The 18,739-nt window shown below is 42.3% G+C and overlaps 2 protein-coding genes across 4 annotated transcripts in view; one reads left to right on the top strand and one right to left on the bottom strand.

Moving 5' to 3' along the window:
* The window catches only part of LOC118395551 (zinc finger and BTB domain-containing protein 32-like), a 153,614-nt gene that overhangs the window by 78,899 nt on the left and 55,976 nt on the right, over positions 1-18,739 (bottom strand). Inside the window, exons 1-3 of one of the 3 annotated variants that reach the window (XM_035789426.2) lie at positions 3,122-3,705; positions 660-790; positions 154-330 (exon numbers count right to left, since the gene is read on the bottom strand). The exons of 1 other annotated variant lie outside the window; for it this stretch is intronic. In XM_035789426.2, coding sequence (XP_035645319.2) covers positions 154-330; positions 660-790; positions 3,122-3,392 — 579 coding nt within the window. In that variant the 5' untranslated portion in view covers positions 3,393-3,705. Of the gene's footprint in view, positions 1-153; positions 331-659; positions 791-3,121; positions 3,706-18,739 lie in introns of those variants that run through there. One more of the 3 variants, XM_052465115.1, reaches the window with a different exon arrangement.
* LOC118395612 (uncharacterized) lies at positions 9,649-14,308 on the top strand. The gene is made up of 3 exons (XM_035789483.2): positions 9,649-10,889; positions 11,606-11,730; positions 11,928-14,308. Exons 1-3 carry the CDS (start codon positions 10,631-10,633, stop codon positions 13,035-13,037), a joined length of 1,494 nt encoding a protein of 497 aa, XP_035645376.2. The 5' UTR covers positions 9,649-10,630; the 3' UTR covers positions 13,038-14,308.

The following is an 18,739-nucleotide window of genomic DNA, read 5'->3' as shown; positions in this document are numbered from 1 at the left end:
GCCAGGAGCAGGAGGACAGCCCAGTCGCCTCAGCCCCAGTATCTCTGGGTCTGATCTGTGGTCAGATCCTGTGTGTAATAGCCGCCTGTGCATTACAGTTAAAGTCTCGGCGTCTGTCTCTGACTTGAGGACGGCGTCCAGCATTCCACTGACCTCCGTGATGCTGTGTCGGGTCCTTGGCTGGGGCGAGGCGGTGAGGTCCTCCGTGGCTACAGGGGGCGCCACTCCAGCCGCTGCTCTAGTCTGGATGTCTCGTGGGTCCTCTCCTTCAGTCCTCTCCTGTTTAACCTGTGACGATCCTCCAGAACCAGCAGCCTCTGCATCTGCAGACTGACACATGAGAGGTTTATTTTATCTTTATTCAACTAGGAAAGTCAGTTAAGGACAAATTCTTATAATGACGGCCTACCCCCAGATGACGCTGGGCCAATTGCGCGCCGCCCTATGGGACTCCCAATCACAACCGGATGTGATGCAGCCTGAATTCAAACCAGGTACTGCAGACACCTCTTGCACTGAGATGCAGCATCTTAAACCACCGCGCCACTCAGGGGCCCCTGAGGTTATTACCGGTACATGAACTGAATTGGATAACAATGTCATAGGGAAGTCTCACAAGCTCCTGGACCACATTTGATGTACTGTAATGTTACACTAACCTCTATCAAGATAACATGCTGGGTTGAGGTTCCACTCCCCTCATCAACAGCTATGGGTTGGTCATCTCTCCACGTGTTGTGTCCCACTGGCTTCACAAAGCTCATGTGGCCTCCAGTGAGATGTCCTTCACCTGAGAGAGTGATTGGGGGAAAAGGGGTGGTTAAGTTAGGTTGTGTTAATGCTCAACGCTATATTGTACACTGACACTGGCCGAATACCCATACTTGCGTCAAATATTAGGCTGTTTGAGTATGCAAAAATAAAATGTTTTATAGTACACAAATTTTCAAAATGGTAGGATGTTCTAATAATTTTGGCTTTTCATCTAGTAGAATTAACTTTGGGAATTTCCCAGCCACAATGCATTGGAAGGAGGAGTTTTGATAACAAAACAACTTGGAATATGGTAAATTGCGAAGCTTCTGCGGTGGTGTTCAAATGTAAGTAGTTTTTGTTCTCAAATTTATCACACTTATTTCATCGTACAAGATCGTAACTCCCAATTGGATATCACAAGAAAAAAAAGATGAATAAAAAAACCTGCACACTGCTCTTGCTAGCGTTACTTTTTTATTTTAAGCTTCATGGGTCGGCCCCTTGGCCTTCGTCAGAGCTCCTCTGCTTCCTCCTCCTGCATGCATTGCAGCCTGCCTCAGCCTTCGCCACATCACTGTCTGTCTCAGTAGCCTCCTCTCTGTTAAAGTAAACATAGTAGCCTATATTTTGCTCCTGCTAAAGTAAGCTCTGTTTAACATTAGCTTCTTACTTCACCCTTCTAGCTAGCTAAGTAATACTAGACAGAGCCCTTCAACATTACTGCAATAACAGTCTCTGCCGGCAGCTAGCCACCTGACTATCTACACTGAATAAAAATATAAAACGCAACATGAAGTGTTGGTCCCATTCTTTTTCTCTCAAATTGTGGACAATTTGTTTACATCCCTGTTAGTGAACATTTCTCCTTTGCCAAAATAATCCATCCACCTGACAGGTGTGGCATATCAAGAGGCTGATAAAACAGCATGGTCATTACACAGGTGCACCTTGTGCTGGGGACAACAAAAGGCCACTCACACAATGCCACAGATGTCTCAAATTGAGGGAGTGCGCTAATTGGCATGCTGACCGCAGGAATGTCCACCAGAGCTGTTAGAGAATTGAATGGTAATTTCTCTACCATAAGCCACCTCCAACATCGTTTAAGAGAATTTGGTAGTACGTCTAACCTGCCCCGCAACGACAGACCATGTGTAAACTGTAGGTTTGCGCAACCAAAACATTTCCGCACAAACTGTCAGAAATGTGGCCTTTTATTAAATGGATTTTAGGCAATTCTACATGTCTGAAGACTTTGGCAGAATTGTTTTTAATACCGCACAAATGATCTAAATGACAGGCTACATTGACAAACTTTGATCAATAAAAAAAAAAACTACCTTACCTTGAATCCATCAATAGACTAGGCCTACGTGTGTAGAGACACATAGGCCACAATGAGGAAATTTGTCCTAAAACTGCTTTCCAGTTTATCTGACTCGCAGCTCACTCACTGGTGATGGCCGATGCGCTCATGCCAAATGCCTTTCTCTCATTTTACTTTGTAAAACAATATTTGGAAGTTGATCAAATATTTTGGTAGCCTACAGCAGACAGATTAGATTATCTTTTCAGCAGGAGCCATTTGCTTTCCAACCTGTGTTTTCCTGTGATTGTATTTGAAATATTGTAAAATACTTGTTATTATCTGCATGCTTTTTGTTCACTGACATATTTGCAGTGCATTCCAAAATGTAGGACCATACCTTGTTATTATGCTACACTCTACAGCTAGACTATTCTTCAAAATAAGCTATTGGTCCTCTGACACATTTTTTTGTGGTGTAGTAGGCTATTCTAAATTATTTCATTTATTTCTGAACAGACAGCATTAACTCTATAACTTTGGAAAATGTATTTCAATATATCAGGGGTTCTGCAGCTCCTACAGAACCCTTCGCACTTCTATAATGAAACAGAGGATGCCGTGCAGCGCTGGAGAGAGAAGAGTTACAGGCTCATGTCTATAAGAGGGAGAGAGATCATATGAAGTTCATCTCATTCTAGTTCTGAGAGATACAGGCACGCGTCTCACACAGCCACAGTCACACATTGATCTCAAACATTGTGTAACATTGTAACCTAACCATAAGCCTGAGCCTGCCCAACCCGAATCAACTCTTAGAATATCAGGCCTGAGCTGAATTTCCTGAACGAAACAGTCCAAAACAGCGACGTGCCTGATCCTTTTCTTGCAGGATTCGGCTCAAATTAAGCACTGATATTAACATGGCACAAGTCATGGCAAAATGTGCAGAATTTCCGGAAATGAGCTTTAAAACAGCACATTTTGCCTGTGATTCTAAAACTTAGGGCCGGGAACGGGACGACTGACTCCGCAGTCTCCGCCTTCTGCAAAATGTACCTCTTGCCATTCCTCTATATTGGTCGAGGATCTTGACACTACAGGGACGACTGGCGCGGACGCGGTCTCTAATTGTCCTCTCGGCGCGCTCCCGTACCACCTTCAGTTCCAATTGCTGTAGTTTCCTCCGCAATGTCCTGTTTTCTTTCTGGCTTTGAGACATTTCCAAACGAAACACTGCATAGTCGTCGTCTACGAGTTTACAGATCTCTGCCACGGCTGCATTCGCTAGCACCTCCATGATGGAGGCTATTTGAGTGTGAAAAACCATTCTTAGCTAACGTTAGCGGCTACTTAGATAACGTCTATCAACCAAGTCCTGTCTCCAGCGCGAATTAAAGACTACCTGAAGTAAGTATGTGATGCTGTTCAATTAGTCATATTTCGAGTTCCAATGTGTAACATAAACGTCTAATTAACAACAAAAACGCTAACGTGAATTATTCTTGGTCACTGTTCTCTTCCGTTTACGCACTGAATTTAAATTATTTCTGGTTGGCGTCATTGCTCAAAGGGTGTGGTTAAATGAAAATGAAATGCGCGCTGTTCTTTGAATTACGGTACTGTTTATTACGTTACACACCAAATCTCCCATGATCAGTATCTTTCAAGCTGAGAGCAGACTTGTTTAGAAAGAATAGTGTGTTAGCAAGAATAGAGTAGAAAATAATAGAACGATCGTAATCCATCTACATCACAGTCCTTGTTCTAGCCAAGGTTTACTGTCTCTCTAAAAACAAAAGTATTTACACAAATCTGTTTCAAATGACAAGTTAACAAAGGGGTATGAGGGGTAATATAGTTCACATACCTTCATTGATAGATTCTAGAGAGTCTATGAAGTTAAATACAATATCTTCTACTCTGGTTCTTTGGGCCACGGTGCTAATTTTGAACTTAACAAAATAACCTTTCATATCAGCTAGAAATAACAATAATAATAATAATAATAAGGATAAATTACTACACACATTTATAGGGCTAATTAGGGTTCCCACATACATACAGCAAGTAGTGACAATTTGCTTTGAAAATCCAATAATTATATGTAGCCAATCAGTCGCCAGGTGAGTGGACGAAGGCAAATAGACTTGTTTTTAACACACCTCAAACTTAATAGGGTGTGTTACTAATCCCTTTTGGCCTGACAGTCTAGGGGGGATGGTAATGAGACCCGTAACATAACTCATGCAATTTATAATAGTGACAAAGTAAAAGTGTGAACAAAATAAAAATCTACCGTCAAACTCAGGGTTTATTGTAAAACACACGGTAATGGGGGGAGCAGGAAAAGGGGCTGAGCTGGACCCAAGGAAAGAAACAATAAGTATTCAAAAAACACCCCCAAGCTAGACTAGCCTACTTTAACAACAGCTAACTAACCAAAAATACAGTGGGTGGTCCGCCCAGTTCTAACTAGTGTATTTAACAAAGTTTACCTACGGATAGTGTATGCCCATGGGAGACTTGTCTTGGTTCCCCCTTTTCCCACCAGCAAACAAACAAACACCATAACCATCCTTTGACCTCCACTATGTCGCCGATGATCCTGCCCTGCTCAGTTATGTCTCCTGCAGCCAAGCACCTGTTTTTTTGTTTTTTACAATTACCTGGTCAAGTTCAAACATTACAATTTGGTTATGTATGTAAGAATAAGTTGTTTTGATTTAATTTTATAAATGAAGAAAATCAAGAAAAAATAGCCAGGCACATCACTATTCCCATTGAAGATCTATTACTGTATGTAGTTTATAAGTATTTCTCCCTTACCTTGCTCCCCCATCTTTAGTTCACTCAGCAGATCAATGCTTTCTGGTCCGTCTTCTACTGTCTCATCTTTGACCAGCCGCAGATCAGGCTTCCCATACTCTCCCGAGAACCTCTTCTCACAGTGCGTACAGGCGAACGGTCTCTCTCCTGGGTGTTCCTTTCAAGTGCATCTTCAGGTTGCCAGCATGGGTGAAGCGCATCTGACAATGGGTGCAGTTGAATGATTTCTCCCCTGTGTGAACCCTCTGGTGGATTTCCACCTTTTGGTGTCAGCTGAAGCCTTTTGTTACAGAACATGCAGAGGAACTGTTTCTCTTTAATACTGCCTGATGTGGCTCCCCCCTCCTAACGTGGCATCTGAGTCTGGATGGGAATGAACAACCCTCATGCTCGGGTTATCATAAAGTAAATTCTCTGAGCAGGAGGACAGCCCAGTCGCCCCAGCCCCAGTCTCTCTGGGTCTGACTTGTGGTCAGATCCTGTGTGTAAGAGCCTTTGTGTTAAAGTCGATGTGTCTGTCTCTGACTTGAGGATGACGTTCAGCGTTCCACTGACCTTCATGGTATGGCAATTGCACCCGCTTCCAACTGAAGGGCTTTCCAGGGGGTGGTGCAGTCAGCCCAACACATCACCAGTTGTACAGTGCCTGCCCTCCATGACATCTACAGCACCCAGTGTCACAGGAAGGCCAAGAAGATCATCAATGAGCCACGGCCTGTTCACCCCGCTACAAACAGTCATCACTTGCCTTAGTCACTGTTCTAGCCGGCCCCCACCCGGTACTCTACCCTGCACCTTAGAAACTGCTGCCCAATGTACATAGTCATTGAACACTGGTCACTTTAACAATGTTTACATTCAGAATTTTTTGGGGTCATCACCCATCTTCACACAATACCCCAAAATGACAAAGTGAAAACATGTCTAGACCTTTTTGCTAATTTACTGAAAATGACATACAGAAACATTTAATTTACATACCACTGAGTCAATACTTTGTAGAAGCACCTTTAACAGTGATTACAGCTCTGACTCTTTTTGGGTAAGTCTAAGAGCTTTCCACACCTGGATTGTGCAACATGTGCCCATTATTCTTTTAAAAATTCTTCAAGCTCATTCAAATTGGTTGCTGATCATTGCTATACAACCATTTCAGGTCTTGCCATAGATTTTCAAGTAGATTTAAGTCAAAACTGTAACTTGGGGCGGCAGAGTAGCCTAGTGGTTAGAGTGTTGGACTAGTAACCGGAAGGTTGCGAGTTCAAACCCCCAAGCTGACAAGGTACAAATCTGTTGTTCTGCCCCTGAACAGGCAGTTAACCCACTGTTCCCAGGCCGTCATTGAAAATAAGAATATGTTCTTAACTGACTTGCCTGGTTAAATAAAGGTAAAAAAAATAATAATTTAAACTCGGCCACTTCGTCTTGGTAAGTAACTCCAAGGTGAATTCAGACTGGACCAGCAGACTGAACCAGGTTTTCTAGGATTTTTTAATGCTGAAAAACTCCCCAGTCCTTAACGATTACAAGCATACCCATAACATTATGCAGCCACCACTATGCTTGAAAATATGGAGAGTGGTACTCCGTGATGTTTTCTATTGGATTTGCCTCCAAACACAACACTTTGTATTCAGGACAAAAAGTGAATTGCTTTGCCACAATTTTTGCAGTATTACTTTAGTGCCTATATTAGTACCTTATCCTGTACAGGATTCCTTCTTTTCACTCTGTTAATTAGTATTGTGGAGTAAATACAATGCTGTTGATCCATCTTCAGTTTTCTCCTATCACAGCCATGAAACTCAAACCGTTTTAAAGTCACCATTGGCCTCACAATGGTGAAATCCCTGAGCGGTTTCCTTCCTCTCTGTCAACTGAGTCAGGAACGACACCTTTATCTTTGTAGTGACTGGGTGTAATTGATACACAATACAAAGTGTAATTAATAACTTCACCATGCTCAAAGGGATATTCAATGTCTGCTTTTGTTTACCCATCTACCAATAGGTGCCCTTCTTTGCGGGGTATTGGAAAACCTACCTGGTCTTTGTGGTGGAATCTATATTGGAAATTCACTGCTCGACTGAGGGCTCTTACAGATAATTGTATGTGTGGGATACAGAGATGAGGTAGTCATTCAAAAATCCATTCAACTTATTTTGCAAGTTTTTACACCTGAACTTATTTAGGCTTGCCATAACAAAGGGGTTGACTCAAGACATTTCAGATTTTCATTTTGGATTCACCTGTAAACATTTAAGAACATAATTCCACTTTGACATTATGGGATGGTGTGTAGGCCAGTGATGACAAATCTCAAGTGAATCCATTTTAAATACAGGCTGTAACACAACGAAATGTGAAAAAGTCAAGGGGTGTGAATACTTTGAAGGCACTGTGTATTTAAATGATATAGAAATCAATATCAAGCCATGGCTGTAATTTTTACCTTGATATATTTCATGATGTGTAGCCTAACAAGTGAGTTGCCAAATCTAGATTCAGTGCATTATAATAGGATCAAATAAAATAACATTGTATTGGTCATGTACACATTTTTCAGATGTTATCCCAGGTGCAGCAAAATGCTTCTGTTTCTAGCTCCAACAGTGCAGGAATACCCTAGAGCACACAAAAAAACGATACATATCTCGGCCTAAACATCAGCGCCACAGGTAACTTCCACAAAGCTGTGAACGATCTGAGAGACAAGGCAACAAGGGCCTTCTATGCCATCAAATGGAACATAATATTTGACATACCAATTAGGATCTGACAAAAAATACTTGAATCATTGATGGAACCCATTGCCCTTTATGTTTGTGAGGTCTGGGGTCCGCTCACCAACCAAGAAATCACAAAATGGGACAAACACCAAATTGAGAGCCTCTGCATGCAGAATTATGCAAAATATCCCCGGCGTACAAAGTAAAACCCCAAATAATGCATGCATAGCAGAATTAGAACGATACCCGCTTATTATCAAAATCCAGGAAATTAAATTAAATTCTACAACCACTTAAATGGAAGATATTCTAAATCTTCCATAACAAAGCCATCACCTACAGAGAGATGAACTTGGAACAGAGTCCCCTAAGCAGGCTGGTCCTGGGACTCTGTTCACAAATAGACCCAAGTGAGTCCCAGGACAACACAATTAGACCCAACAAAATCACGAGACAACAAAAAGATAATTACTTGACACATTAGAAAGAATTTAAAAAACAACAGTGCAACTAGAATGCTATTTGGCCCTAAACAGAGAGTACACAGTGGCAGAATACCTGATGACTGACTGACCCAAAATGAAGGAAAGCTTTGACTATGTACAGACTCAGTGAGCGTAGCCTTGCTATTGAGAATGTTCGGCGTAGGCAGACCTGGCTCTCAATAGAAGACAGGCTATGTGCACACTGCTCACAAAATGAGGTGGAAACTGAGTTGCATTTCCTAAACTCCTGCCAAATGTATGACCATATTAAAGACACACATTTCCTTAAGATTACACAGACCCACAAAGAATTTGAAAACCACATCCAATTTTGATAAACTCTCTTATCTATTGGGTGAAATACCACAGTGTGCAATCACAGCAGCAAGATGTTCTTTTGATAAAGAATAACATCAAGACGAAGCAGCTGCTTGGTACGTGGGATGCACTGTTGAGAAATACATCCCGAGGGGTGTGTGCTGATTGTGACAGCCGATTAAATGGCGTCCCTTGAGAAAGCAAGAACAAGATGTATGTCAGGAGAAGTGCAGTATTATCATAAGGAGACTTATACTTGGAATACGGAGGGGGGATGGAGGGAAAAAGAGAAGCAGAGGAGGTCTAAGCGAGAGAAGGAGGAAGACGGTGAGCTTGAGTCAGTTAAAAATGGCTTGGAAAAGGGAGATTGTTTGTTAAAGGAGAATGGTCGAACGTGTAAGCAGTGTGAGCTGAAGAGAATGAGGGCGAAGTATCGGAGATGGTAGGTGTGATGAAGTTCTCGGAGCCTGAAGCTTGCACCGAGGGTCAGGATAAGGATGAGTCTGTGACAGTAGGAGTGAAGTTTTGGTAAAAAGTGGACCCTTGCCTTTTGGTTGATCGATTTGTGGTTTCAGGGTGGGTGAAAACAGAGTTGGGTACTGTGGAATCGGTGAGGGTAACCAGAAGTGGTCTTGTGATAGTTGTTTGTGTTTCTGCTGGTCAGAGGGAGAAGGCGCTCGGCATTAAACAAATGGGGGCAAGAAATGTGAATTGTTTCGCTCTCAAGAAAAGGGCACCATTGAAAGGAGTGATTACTGGGGTAGCGGTAAATGTGAAAGATGACCAACTGAAGGGGAAGATTCCCGGTGTTTGTGGTGCTTGTCGTTTGGTGCGACGCAGACAGGGTGGCGAGAGTGGTGAAACAGCAGTCATTGTCTGTTCTTTTGAGTTTTGATGATGAGTCTTTGCCCGACAAAGTGATGTGACTTATCCTGTACAAGCTTTTGTGCAATATACATTATGTTGTTACAGGTGTCAAGCTTATGGGCATGTGGAAGCAGTGTGTAGGAGGGAGGTTCCTAGGTGTGAGAAGTGTGCAGAAGGGCATGAGACAAAGGAATGTGTAGCATTGGGAAAGTAGTGGTATGTGTTAATTTTAGGGGTGCCCATGGGGCTGAGGATCAGAAATGTTCTGTGCGAGAGAGGCAGGTTGAGGTTTCCAGGGTTAGAGTAGTGCGGAAGTTGTCATATGCTGAGGCAGTGAAGAAAGTAGATGAAGATGGGTCAAGGGGGAGGGATACTGAGAGGAGTGGTGTGAGTAGTAGATCTGTACCAGTAGAGGGTTAGGCCAGCAAGTGATATGTTTCAGTAAGAATGGATTTTTAGCATTTATAGCAATGGTAATCAACTGTACTGCAGGGATAGAACCTAACTTGCAGAAATGGAGGTTGTGGTGGCAGCTGCAGAGAGGTATTTGGGTGTGCGAGACTTGACATCAGAAGAGTTACAAGGTGGGTTAAGTGGTGATGTCCCATCCTTTCAGGTTGTTGACATGAGGTAGGACTAAATAGATTTAAGTAGTGGATTAGGGTGGTGTTATTTTAATTTAATTTATTTGTTGATTTTTTTGTGAATGTAGTTAGATGGTGGGGTATTTTTATTTTTCAAGCAAAGTATAAGGGAGTTGTACTCCAGTCTAGTAGGTGGCAGTAATACAACATATTGGGCTCCCGAGTGACACAGCGGTCTAAGGCACTGCATCTCAGTGCAAGAGGCGTCACTATCTGTTTTAAATCCAGTCTGTATCCCATCCGGCCGTGATTGGGAGTCCCATAAGGCGGTGCACAATTGTCACAGCGTTGTCTGGGTTTGGCCGTCATTGTAAATAAGAATTTGCTCTTAACTGACTTGCCTAGTTAAATAAAGGTTACATTTAAAATGTAAAAAAATATTGGATGCCAACCGCAGTTAAACCTCATCGAAGGGGAGGCCGTGAATGGCCTCACACTCCAGTACAGTAGGTGGCGTTGTATGCACGTCGCGGTTGCGATCCGCCAATACTAATTTAGAGAAGAAGTGAACCGTGACCAAGAATCATTTCAACGTTAGCTTTGTGTTATTTAGACGTTTATTAATACTCTGGAACTCAAACTATGACTAATTTAATTGTACAACATCACACGTTTACCTCATGTATTATTTAATTCGCGTTGGAGACAGGACTTGGTTGATATACGTTATCTAGGTAACGTTAACTAGCCGCTAACATGGCTAACTGTATGGTTTTTCATACTCAAATAGCCTCCATCATGGAGGTGCTAGCGAATGCAGCCGTGGCAGATATCTGTAAACTCGTAGACGACGACTATGCAGTGTTTCGTTTGGAAATGACTCAAAGCCAGAAAGAAAACCGAGCATTGCGGAGGAAACTTCAGCTACTGGAACTGAAGGTGGCACGGGACCGCGTCCTCGCCAGTCGTCCCAGTAGTGTCAAGATCCTCGACCGAAACAGAGGAATGGCAAGAGGTACATGGAGGCTGCGGGTTCTCCTCTGCGCGTGTGTGACCTTAGATACGTTAACCCCTATGGTTAACCAGAATTCGGTCTTGTTCAGTTTTGGATAGTATGCAATAATTCCCCTGATTACGTATCCATATTCTAACCAGATTATTGATTTACTGCATTTCTTATTATTTACTCATCGAAAACAATGATGCATGAAACTTCATCTCAAAATAGTATATTAAGAAGTTATGCGAAGTGTTATTTTACATTCCTGCCAATACCCATACTTGTGTACTAAATAGTATGCAAAAAAAGAAATAGTACTACGAATACGTCATCTAAAGAGTGATTGACTCCCGCCATTAGTTTATTTTGGTACAACGCGTCAATTTATGATTATCAGCTGTTGTCAAAAACTTGAGTCAGAAAAGATGAGTGAATTCTACTAGATTAAACGCCAAAATAAGTATACAGTTTAAGTATGTAGTATGCTAGTATTGGTATTCAGACACGGCCAGTGCCAATAGACCTTCTGTGGCTCAGTTGGTAGAGCATGGCGCTTGTAACGCCAGGGTAGTGGGTTCGATTCCCGGGACCACCCATACGTAGAATGTATGCACACATGACTGTAAGTCGCTTTGGATAAAAGCGTCAGCTAAATGGCATATATTATATATTATATTGACAGTAGCTAACCTAATCACTTATTTTCCCCCCAATCACTCTCTCGGGTGAAGGACATCTCACTGGAGGCCATAGGAGCTTTGTAAAGCCAGCAGGACACAATACATGGAGAGATGACCAACCAATCACTGTTGATGAGGGTAGTGGAACCTCAACCCATCATGTTATTGTGATAGAGGTTAGTGTAATAGTGTTGCATAAAGTGTTACTTTGTACAGCATGTCAAATGTGTCTTGTTTATTTCAGAAAGGCTCCCCTCAGCTATTCATTTCCTTACATGTACATCCTGTCATAGGGATCCTTGTGAGACTTCTCTATGACATTGTTATCCTATTCAAATCATATACTGGTAAGAACCTCCTCTTCTTGTGTCAGTCTGTAGATGCTGAGGATGCAGGGCCTGGGGTCAAGCTGGAGAGGTCTGAAGGAGAGGACCCAGGGCAAAGCACAGACATCCAGGCTGGAGTGCTCGCTGTAGCCACGGAGGACCCCACCCCCACGCCGCCCAGAACCCGACGCAGCATCACGGAGGTCAGTGGAACGCCGAACGCTGTCCTCAAGTCCGAGACAGACACTGAGACCTTAACTGTAGCACACAGGCTTTTACACACAGGATCTGGCCACAGATCCGATCCAGAGAGACTGGGGCCACCGGGCTGTCCTCCTGCTCCTGGCACAGAGTATTTACCGGTATTTCACCAGAGCCAGAAGACGGTTAATTCCTGTGGAAATACTGATGGTGATGCGTTAGACTCTGGTGGTGATGATCTGTCTTGTTTTTACACTACAGAGATGGACTCTGGCAACATATCCTTGGGTTTAGAGACACAGACTGATCTGTCTAGAGGGGACTGGAACCAGTACAGTAGTAGTGTATACTCTGAAGGGTGCCTAGATAAGAAAGGGGAGGTCATAGCGGTAGATGATGTGACTGTCAAAGTGGAGGGCGACACTCCTCTTACATGGAATGCAGACGAGACTCACTTAGGAGAAGGACACTCACAAGATTTCTTAGATTACAGTGAAAGCTTAGAGACAAATCCAAATGTCTCGAGCCACTCCCCTGTACGCACACTCAGGGATCGGGCCCCAGTGTCCACGTCGAAGGGGCCTTCCGATTCACACTGCCGAGTCCTTTTCGATCAGGTATCGAACTCAAACGACAGGGCTAGAGCCCAGACTCAGGGAGGGGGAAACACATCAGGCAGTAGTAAAGAGAAACGCTTCCTCTGCATGTTCTGTAGCAAAGGCTTCAGCTGCCTCCAGAAAGTGGAGATCCACCAGAGGGTCCACACAGGGGTGAAACCCTTCAGCTGTACCCAGTGTGATATGCGCTTCGCTGAGGCTGGCAGCCTGAAGAGGCACCAGAGGGTCCACACAGGGGAGAAACCCTACAGCTGCCCCCAGTGTCACATGCGCTTTACCCAGGCTGGCAGCCTGAAGAGACACCTGAAGGTCCACATGGGAGAAAGGCTGTTCGTCTGAGGTTCTCAGAGAGGAGCTACCTCAGGATACCCCAGCAGAAAAACGATTCCACTTTATAGCGTATTGAGTTTATATCAAACCATGCTAAGATTACTTTTCATTGTAGTGGGCAGAAAAGATCCACGGATGCATTTTGAATTACGAGAGTAAAAGATTTCAGTGTTGAATATTCCTGGGTAGAATATTGCATCCAGACATTGTGTGATATACACTGAGTGTACAAAACATTATGGACACATCGCTAATATTGAATTGCACCCCCGCTTTTGCCCTCAAAACAACCTCAATTTGTCGGGACGTGCACTCGAAAGCGTTCCACACGGATGCTGGCCCATGTTGACTCCAATGCTTCCCACAGTTGCGTCAAGTTGGCTGGATGTCTTTTGGGTGGTGGACCATTCGTGATACACACGGATAACTGTTGAGCGTGAAAGACCCAGCAGCGTTGCGGTTCTTGACACAAACCGCTGCGCCTGGCACTTGCTACCATACCTCCTTCAAAGGCACTTACATCTTTTGTCTTTCCCATTCACCCTCTGAATGGCACACACACAATCCATGTCTCAAGGCTTAAAAATCCTTCTTTAACCTGTCTCCTCCTCTCCATCTACAATGATTTGAAGTGGGGTTAACAGGTGACATCAATAAGAGATCATAGCTTTCACCTTGTTTCACCTGGTCAGTCTGTCATGGAAAGAGCAGGTGTTAATGTTTTGTACACTCCGTGTATAAAGCACATAAGCCTAAAAGGTCTGTTACATATTGTGTTTGTACTGTGTAGGCTATGTGATGTTCACAAATGCCTATTTCATTACATTCATTGAACTGCTTTCCCAAGACACTTTTAATGAGGAAATTAATGCAATTTATTAAGTTCATGTAGATTTTTAGTTGATGTGTATGTATAATATAATAATAATAATATATGCCATTTAGCAGACGCTTTTATCCAAAGCGACTTACAGTCATGTGTGCATACATTCTACGTATGAGTGGTCCCGGGATCGAACCCACTACCCTGGCGTTACAAGCGCCATGCTCTACCAACTGAGCTACAGAAGGACCACATGGTTTTCATATGCTCTATTTAACACTTATGTTTAATAAACATAACATTTTACTTCAAGGCTATCTTTGAGACTTTTTTAGTATACATCACATCTGATCTCACCCTATTCTGCATAAACAGAACTTTATAACATTTACATTTACATTTAAGTCATTTAGCAGACGCTCTTATCCAGAGCGACTTACAAATTGGTGCATTCACCTTATGACATCCAGTGGAACAGCCACTTTACAATAGTGCATCTAAATCTTTTAAGGGGGGCTGAGAAGGATTACTTTATCCTATCCTAGGTATTCCTTAAAGAGGTGGGGTTTCAGGTGTCTCCGGAAGGTGGTGATTGACTCCGCTGTCCTGGCGTCGTGGGGAGTTTGTTCCACCATTGGGGGCCAGAGCAGCGAACAGTTTTGACTGGGCTGAGCGGGAACTGTACTTCCTCAGTGGTAGGGAGGCGAGCAGGCCAGAGGTGGATGAACGCAGTGCCCTTGTTTGGGTGTAGGGCCTGATCAGAGCCTGGAGGTACTGAGGTGCCGTTCCCCTCACAGCTCCGTAGGCAAGCACCATGGTCTTGGAGCGGATGCGAGCTTCAACTGGAAGCCAGTGGAGAGAGCGGATAACCAATATACACTTACTAAATATACCTACACATACCCACACACTAACAAACACATACTGTACATGTCAAAATAGTTTAGTCATGTTTGTCTGACTTGACTTATCATTGCTGACTTATTTTTACCCACAACATCATATTTATGTCCACCATGATGGGTTTAACAACAATGAAGTCATTATGTAACTACAGTATAGAACTCAAACATAGTGGGGCTGGGTAAACACTCCGGGGCCATACTGCAAAAAAATTGACGAATGTTCAGACTAAGCATCAGGCAATGTTCCAACAGCATCCATAACAGAAGTGTAACAGCATGTACCAATAATCAAAGCAACTACATCATGTAGTTTACTGACTGATCAAATTGCTTTCTATGTAGTGTCTAGCTCCATGTAATTGTCGCAGATTGTGGCATGGGATCCAATCTCACTTGAGTTTTTTTCTCCCCCCTTTTGATAAGTAGAATTATATTTGTGTGTTTTGAAGGGACGTAGCCTACAGCTTGAAAATGAATATTTAAGAATGAATTTAATTTCTTCAGCCTTGCAGACAAACACTGCTAAGACCTAATATCCATATAATACAGCTTATGCAATATGATTGTGTACACCTGAATGTAGCCCTACAATGTTTTATATGCATTTTTATAGTCATCTACTTCATCACATATGTGTTATTTGACTTGAAGATGAGCATTAAAGTGTACTAAAGTATGATTACAGGTTGTACTCTCACTATCATCCTACAGATGGCAGTATTGCAGTTTATTTTAAATATGTTTATCGAGAGTCCAGAGAACATTAATTGACCGTTCTAATTGAGGAAGACGTTTGGCTGTATCAGTATCAGATGGTGAATTACTTCTATTTGATTGTCATCTAACTCGCTGATTCTCATATTCTGTAATATAGGAATTCCAACAGTAGAGCTATAGCCTACATCCATTCACATCAGATGGTGTCCTCCTTATGCTGTAACCTATTAATGCATATGGGACTTTGCATGGTACACTTCCTACGGAAATAAAAATGTATCACTTCTGAAACCCTCGTGAAATCCATGATTTCAATGTCTGTAGCTCAGTTGGTAGAGCATGGCGCTTGTAACGCCAGGGTAGTGGGTTCGATTCCCGGGACCACCCATACGTAGAATGTATGCACACATGACTGTAAGTCGCTTTGGATAAAAGCGTCAGCTAAATGGCATTTATTATTATTATAAAAATGCAGACTGACACAGCAACATAAATCATTGTTGCTACTATAGTACAGGCCATATTATATTTAAGTATAGGCCTATACTTACACGTACAATGTTTCAGTGCATCAGGAAAGTATTCAGACCACTTTACTTTTTCCACATTTTGTTACGTTACAGCCTTATTCTAAACATTTTCCTCATCAATCTACACACAATACCCCATAATAACAAAGCACATTTTTTACATAATTATAAAAAAATACCTTATTTACCTAAGTATTCAGACCTTTTGCTATGAGACTTGAAATTGGGCTCAGGTGCATCCTGTTTCCATTGATCATCCTTGAGATGTTTCTACAGCTTGATTGGAGTCCACTTGTGGTAAATTCAAATGATTAGACATGATTTGGAAAGGCACAAACCTGTCTATATAACATCCCACAGTCGACAGTGCATGCCAGATCAAAAACCAAGCCATGAGGTCAAAGGAATTGTCCGTAGAGCTGAGAGACATGATTGTGTTGGCACAGATCTGGGGAAGGGAACCAAAACATTTCAACATTTTCTAAAACCCTGTTTTTGGTTTGTCATAATGGGGTATTGTGTGTGTGGATTGGGGGACACACCATTTAATACATTTTAGAATAAGGCTGTAAGGTAATAAAATGTTGAAAAATTGAAGGGGGTCTGAATTCTTTCGGAATGCACTGTATGCATGGACAGTGGGGCTCAAATCCCACGGTCGTTTACTAGTCAACGGCTTTAGCTGTGTTTGCCACCAGGAAAGCAATGATGGTTACGGTCCATAAGGCTATTCTACTACTTTTTTTTATTTTAAACAATGTACAATAAACTTAAATGTTATATTGACTCCCACAGTGGACGTGTCATAAGACCCATAAAACCTAGGCTTACTCTGGAGTGACATTTTGATAACCCTGTAAATATCTCTCGGGCAAGGTGACTTACCAATATATTCGGTTCTATTTACTCTCAGATACGAAAATGCTGACTAACATCAGAGTAGACATCATTCAAGACTACAAATCCCTGCAAGCTCTTGCACGTCATCTCTAGCTGACACCTTCGCTATCAGCTAGCTAATTACCTTGATCCAAAACGAAAGATATATTGAACATTTCAATTTACTGTTCCATATTTTATTTAACACATTTTTATTTATGCATTTGGTCTTGTCTTGTACAGAATACTATCCTAGTAGCAGTCAGATATTTATAATGTGCCATGAATACTAGGCTATATTGCTAGCTAGCTACCAAAAATGATATTAGCAACATTCCCTTATTTTACCAGATCCTCTTCTAATTCAGCCTGTGGAGGTCTTTATTGAATCCCTTATCATTTCTGCCAACTATGTGAATAAGGTGAAAGTTATTTCAGTTCATGGTGTCAGAATGCACTGCTGTATTATATAAAGCAATTCAGACCTAACTTGTTGAAAAAAAATCTTGCCTGAGCTGTAGGTCCATTTGAGTGCGTGTGCTCACTTAGGCCTGTACATCAACCAGACACTGGGACCACTGGAGACTTGGAATGCTTGCGCTCAAAGTTCTGCTTGAATTTCTTCGGGTATGCATACATAATGAAGTCAAATTTTAGAGCTGGGCTGGGACAAAACCCTTCACACACTCCTGCTCTTCAGGATTTCTTGCAATGACTGAATCGGACCACAGCAGGAGAATTGTGTTCCAGGTTGAAACAGCTGACCTAGTTGATAGGTGATAGGCACACTCTTTGGTTCTGGAATAAATAAGTTGCAAATTAAGTTTGCGATTTGTAATATGGCAGTAATTATACCTCAAAAACAAACGTGAGAAAACCAATTAATTTAAAACCCACCATAGCAGGTAGGACTAAACAAGGTTACATAGCCTTGCCTACTAGTTATACTAATGATCTGCAGTCCAGCGGGTAACAGTAAACATAAACGTTTTCCCGAAGTAAAGTTAGCACATTGTTGACTCGAGGATGCTAATCAGTCCATCTTTGAAACCTCTCAAAAATTATACAGCTAGCTAAAGTAGTTACAAGTCAAGTAGTACTTGAAGTAGGCTCCCCACCCCTCACCCACAGACACAAATAATATCAATAATGCCTAGCCCTACCTTCAACATCGAAGTTAGCTATTGATGACGATTGAAAACAGGGCAGCAAAGTTTGTTTAGCGATTTAGAGCATATTACTATTGTCCTGTAAATAACCAGACCTTCATACAAACTTTCTAAGCTGAATTCTTGACGCACAACCGAAAGTGCTGCCATATCTTGCCAGCATGCCCACAAGCGAGCCACTCAGACAGAGAATGACACGTGGATGAGGGTGAGGAACGAGATGGGAGTAACAATCCAGGCTATTTGCTCTGAGACCGGCATAATAATGTAATGAAACGAGCAGGGAGCAAGTTTAGAACCCCCAACCTTCTAGCCCTAAGTCCAGCGTGCTACCGACTGCACCAAAAGCATTGTGGCTAAAAACACTTGATCAATTAGGTATTCTGTGTTTCGACAGCTGGAGACATTTTGTTTTTCACAAGCGTACTGTAGCAAGCTGTGAATTCTGCAAACAACATCGCTAAGATGGGCTATTAGCTGAAAAATAGACTATTCAACCTATACAAAATAATTTTCTAATAGCCGAACTATGTGTGGGAGAAAAAGAAAAAAAAACCTCCCAACTGGCAACAAATAATTTGTATCTACCTTTCCACATATACCTACACACATGTATCTACCTACACACGGTGAATGTTCTGAAAAAAATATATACAGTTGAAATCGGAAGTTTACATACACCTTAGCC

Source organism: Oncorhynchus keta, chromosome 16 (genome assembly GCF_023373465.1).
Source record: "Oncorhynchus keta strain PuntledgeMale-10-30-2019 chromosome 16, Oket_V2, whole genome shotgun sequence".
NCBI lineage: Eukaryota > Metazoa > Chordata > Actinopteri > Salmoniformes > Salmonidae > Oncorhynchus > Oncorhynchus keta.
This window is presented reverse-complemented; position numbering and strand designations above follow the sequence as displayed.

Excerpts from the sequence above, each read along its gene's own strand:
- LOC118395612 (XM_035789483.2), top strand. The coding sequence starts at position 10,631 with ATGGCTAACTGTATGGTTTTTCATACTCAAATAGCCTCCATCATGGAG. Across the intron at positions 10,890-11,605 it reads AAACAGAGGAATGGCAAGAG|GACATCTCACTGGAGGCCAT; the intron begins GTACATGGAGGC and ends TCTCGGGTGAAG. Across the intron at positions 11,731-11,927 it reads ATCATGTTATTGTGATAGAG|TCTGTAGATGCTGAGGATGC; the intron begins GTTAGTGTAATA and ends TTCTTGTGTCAG.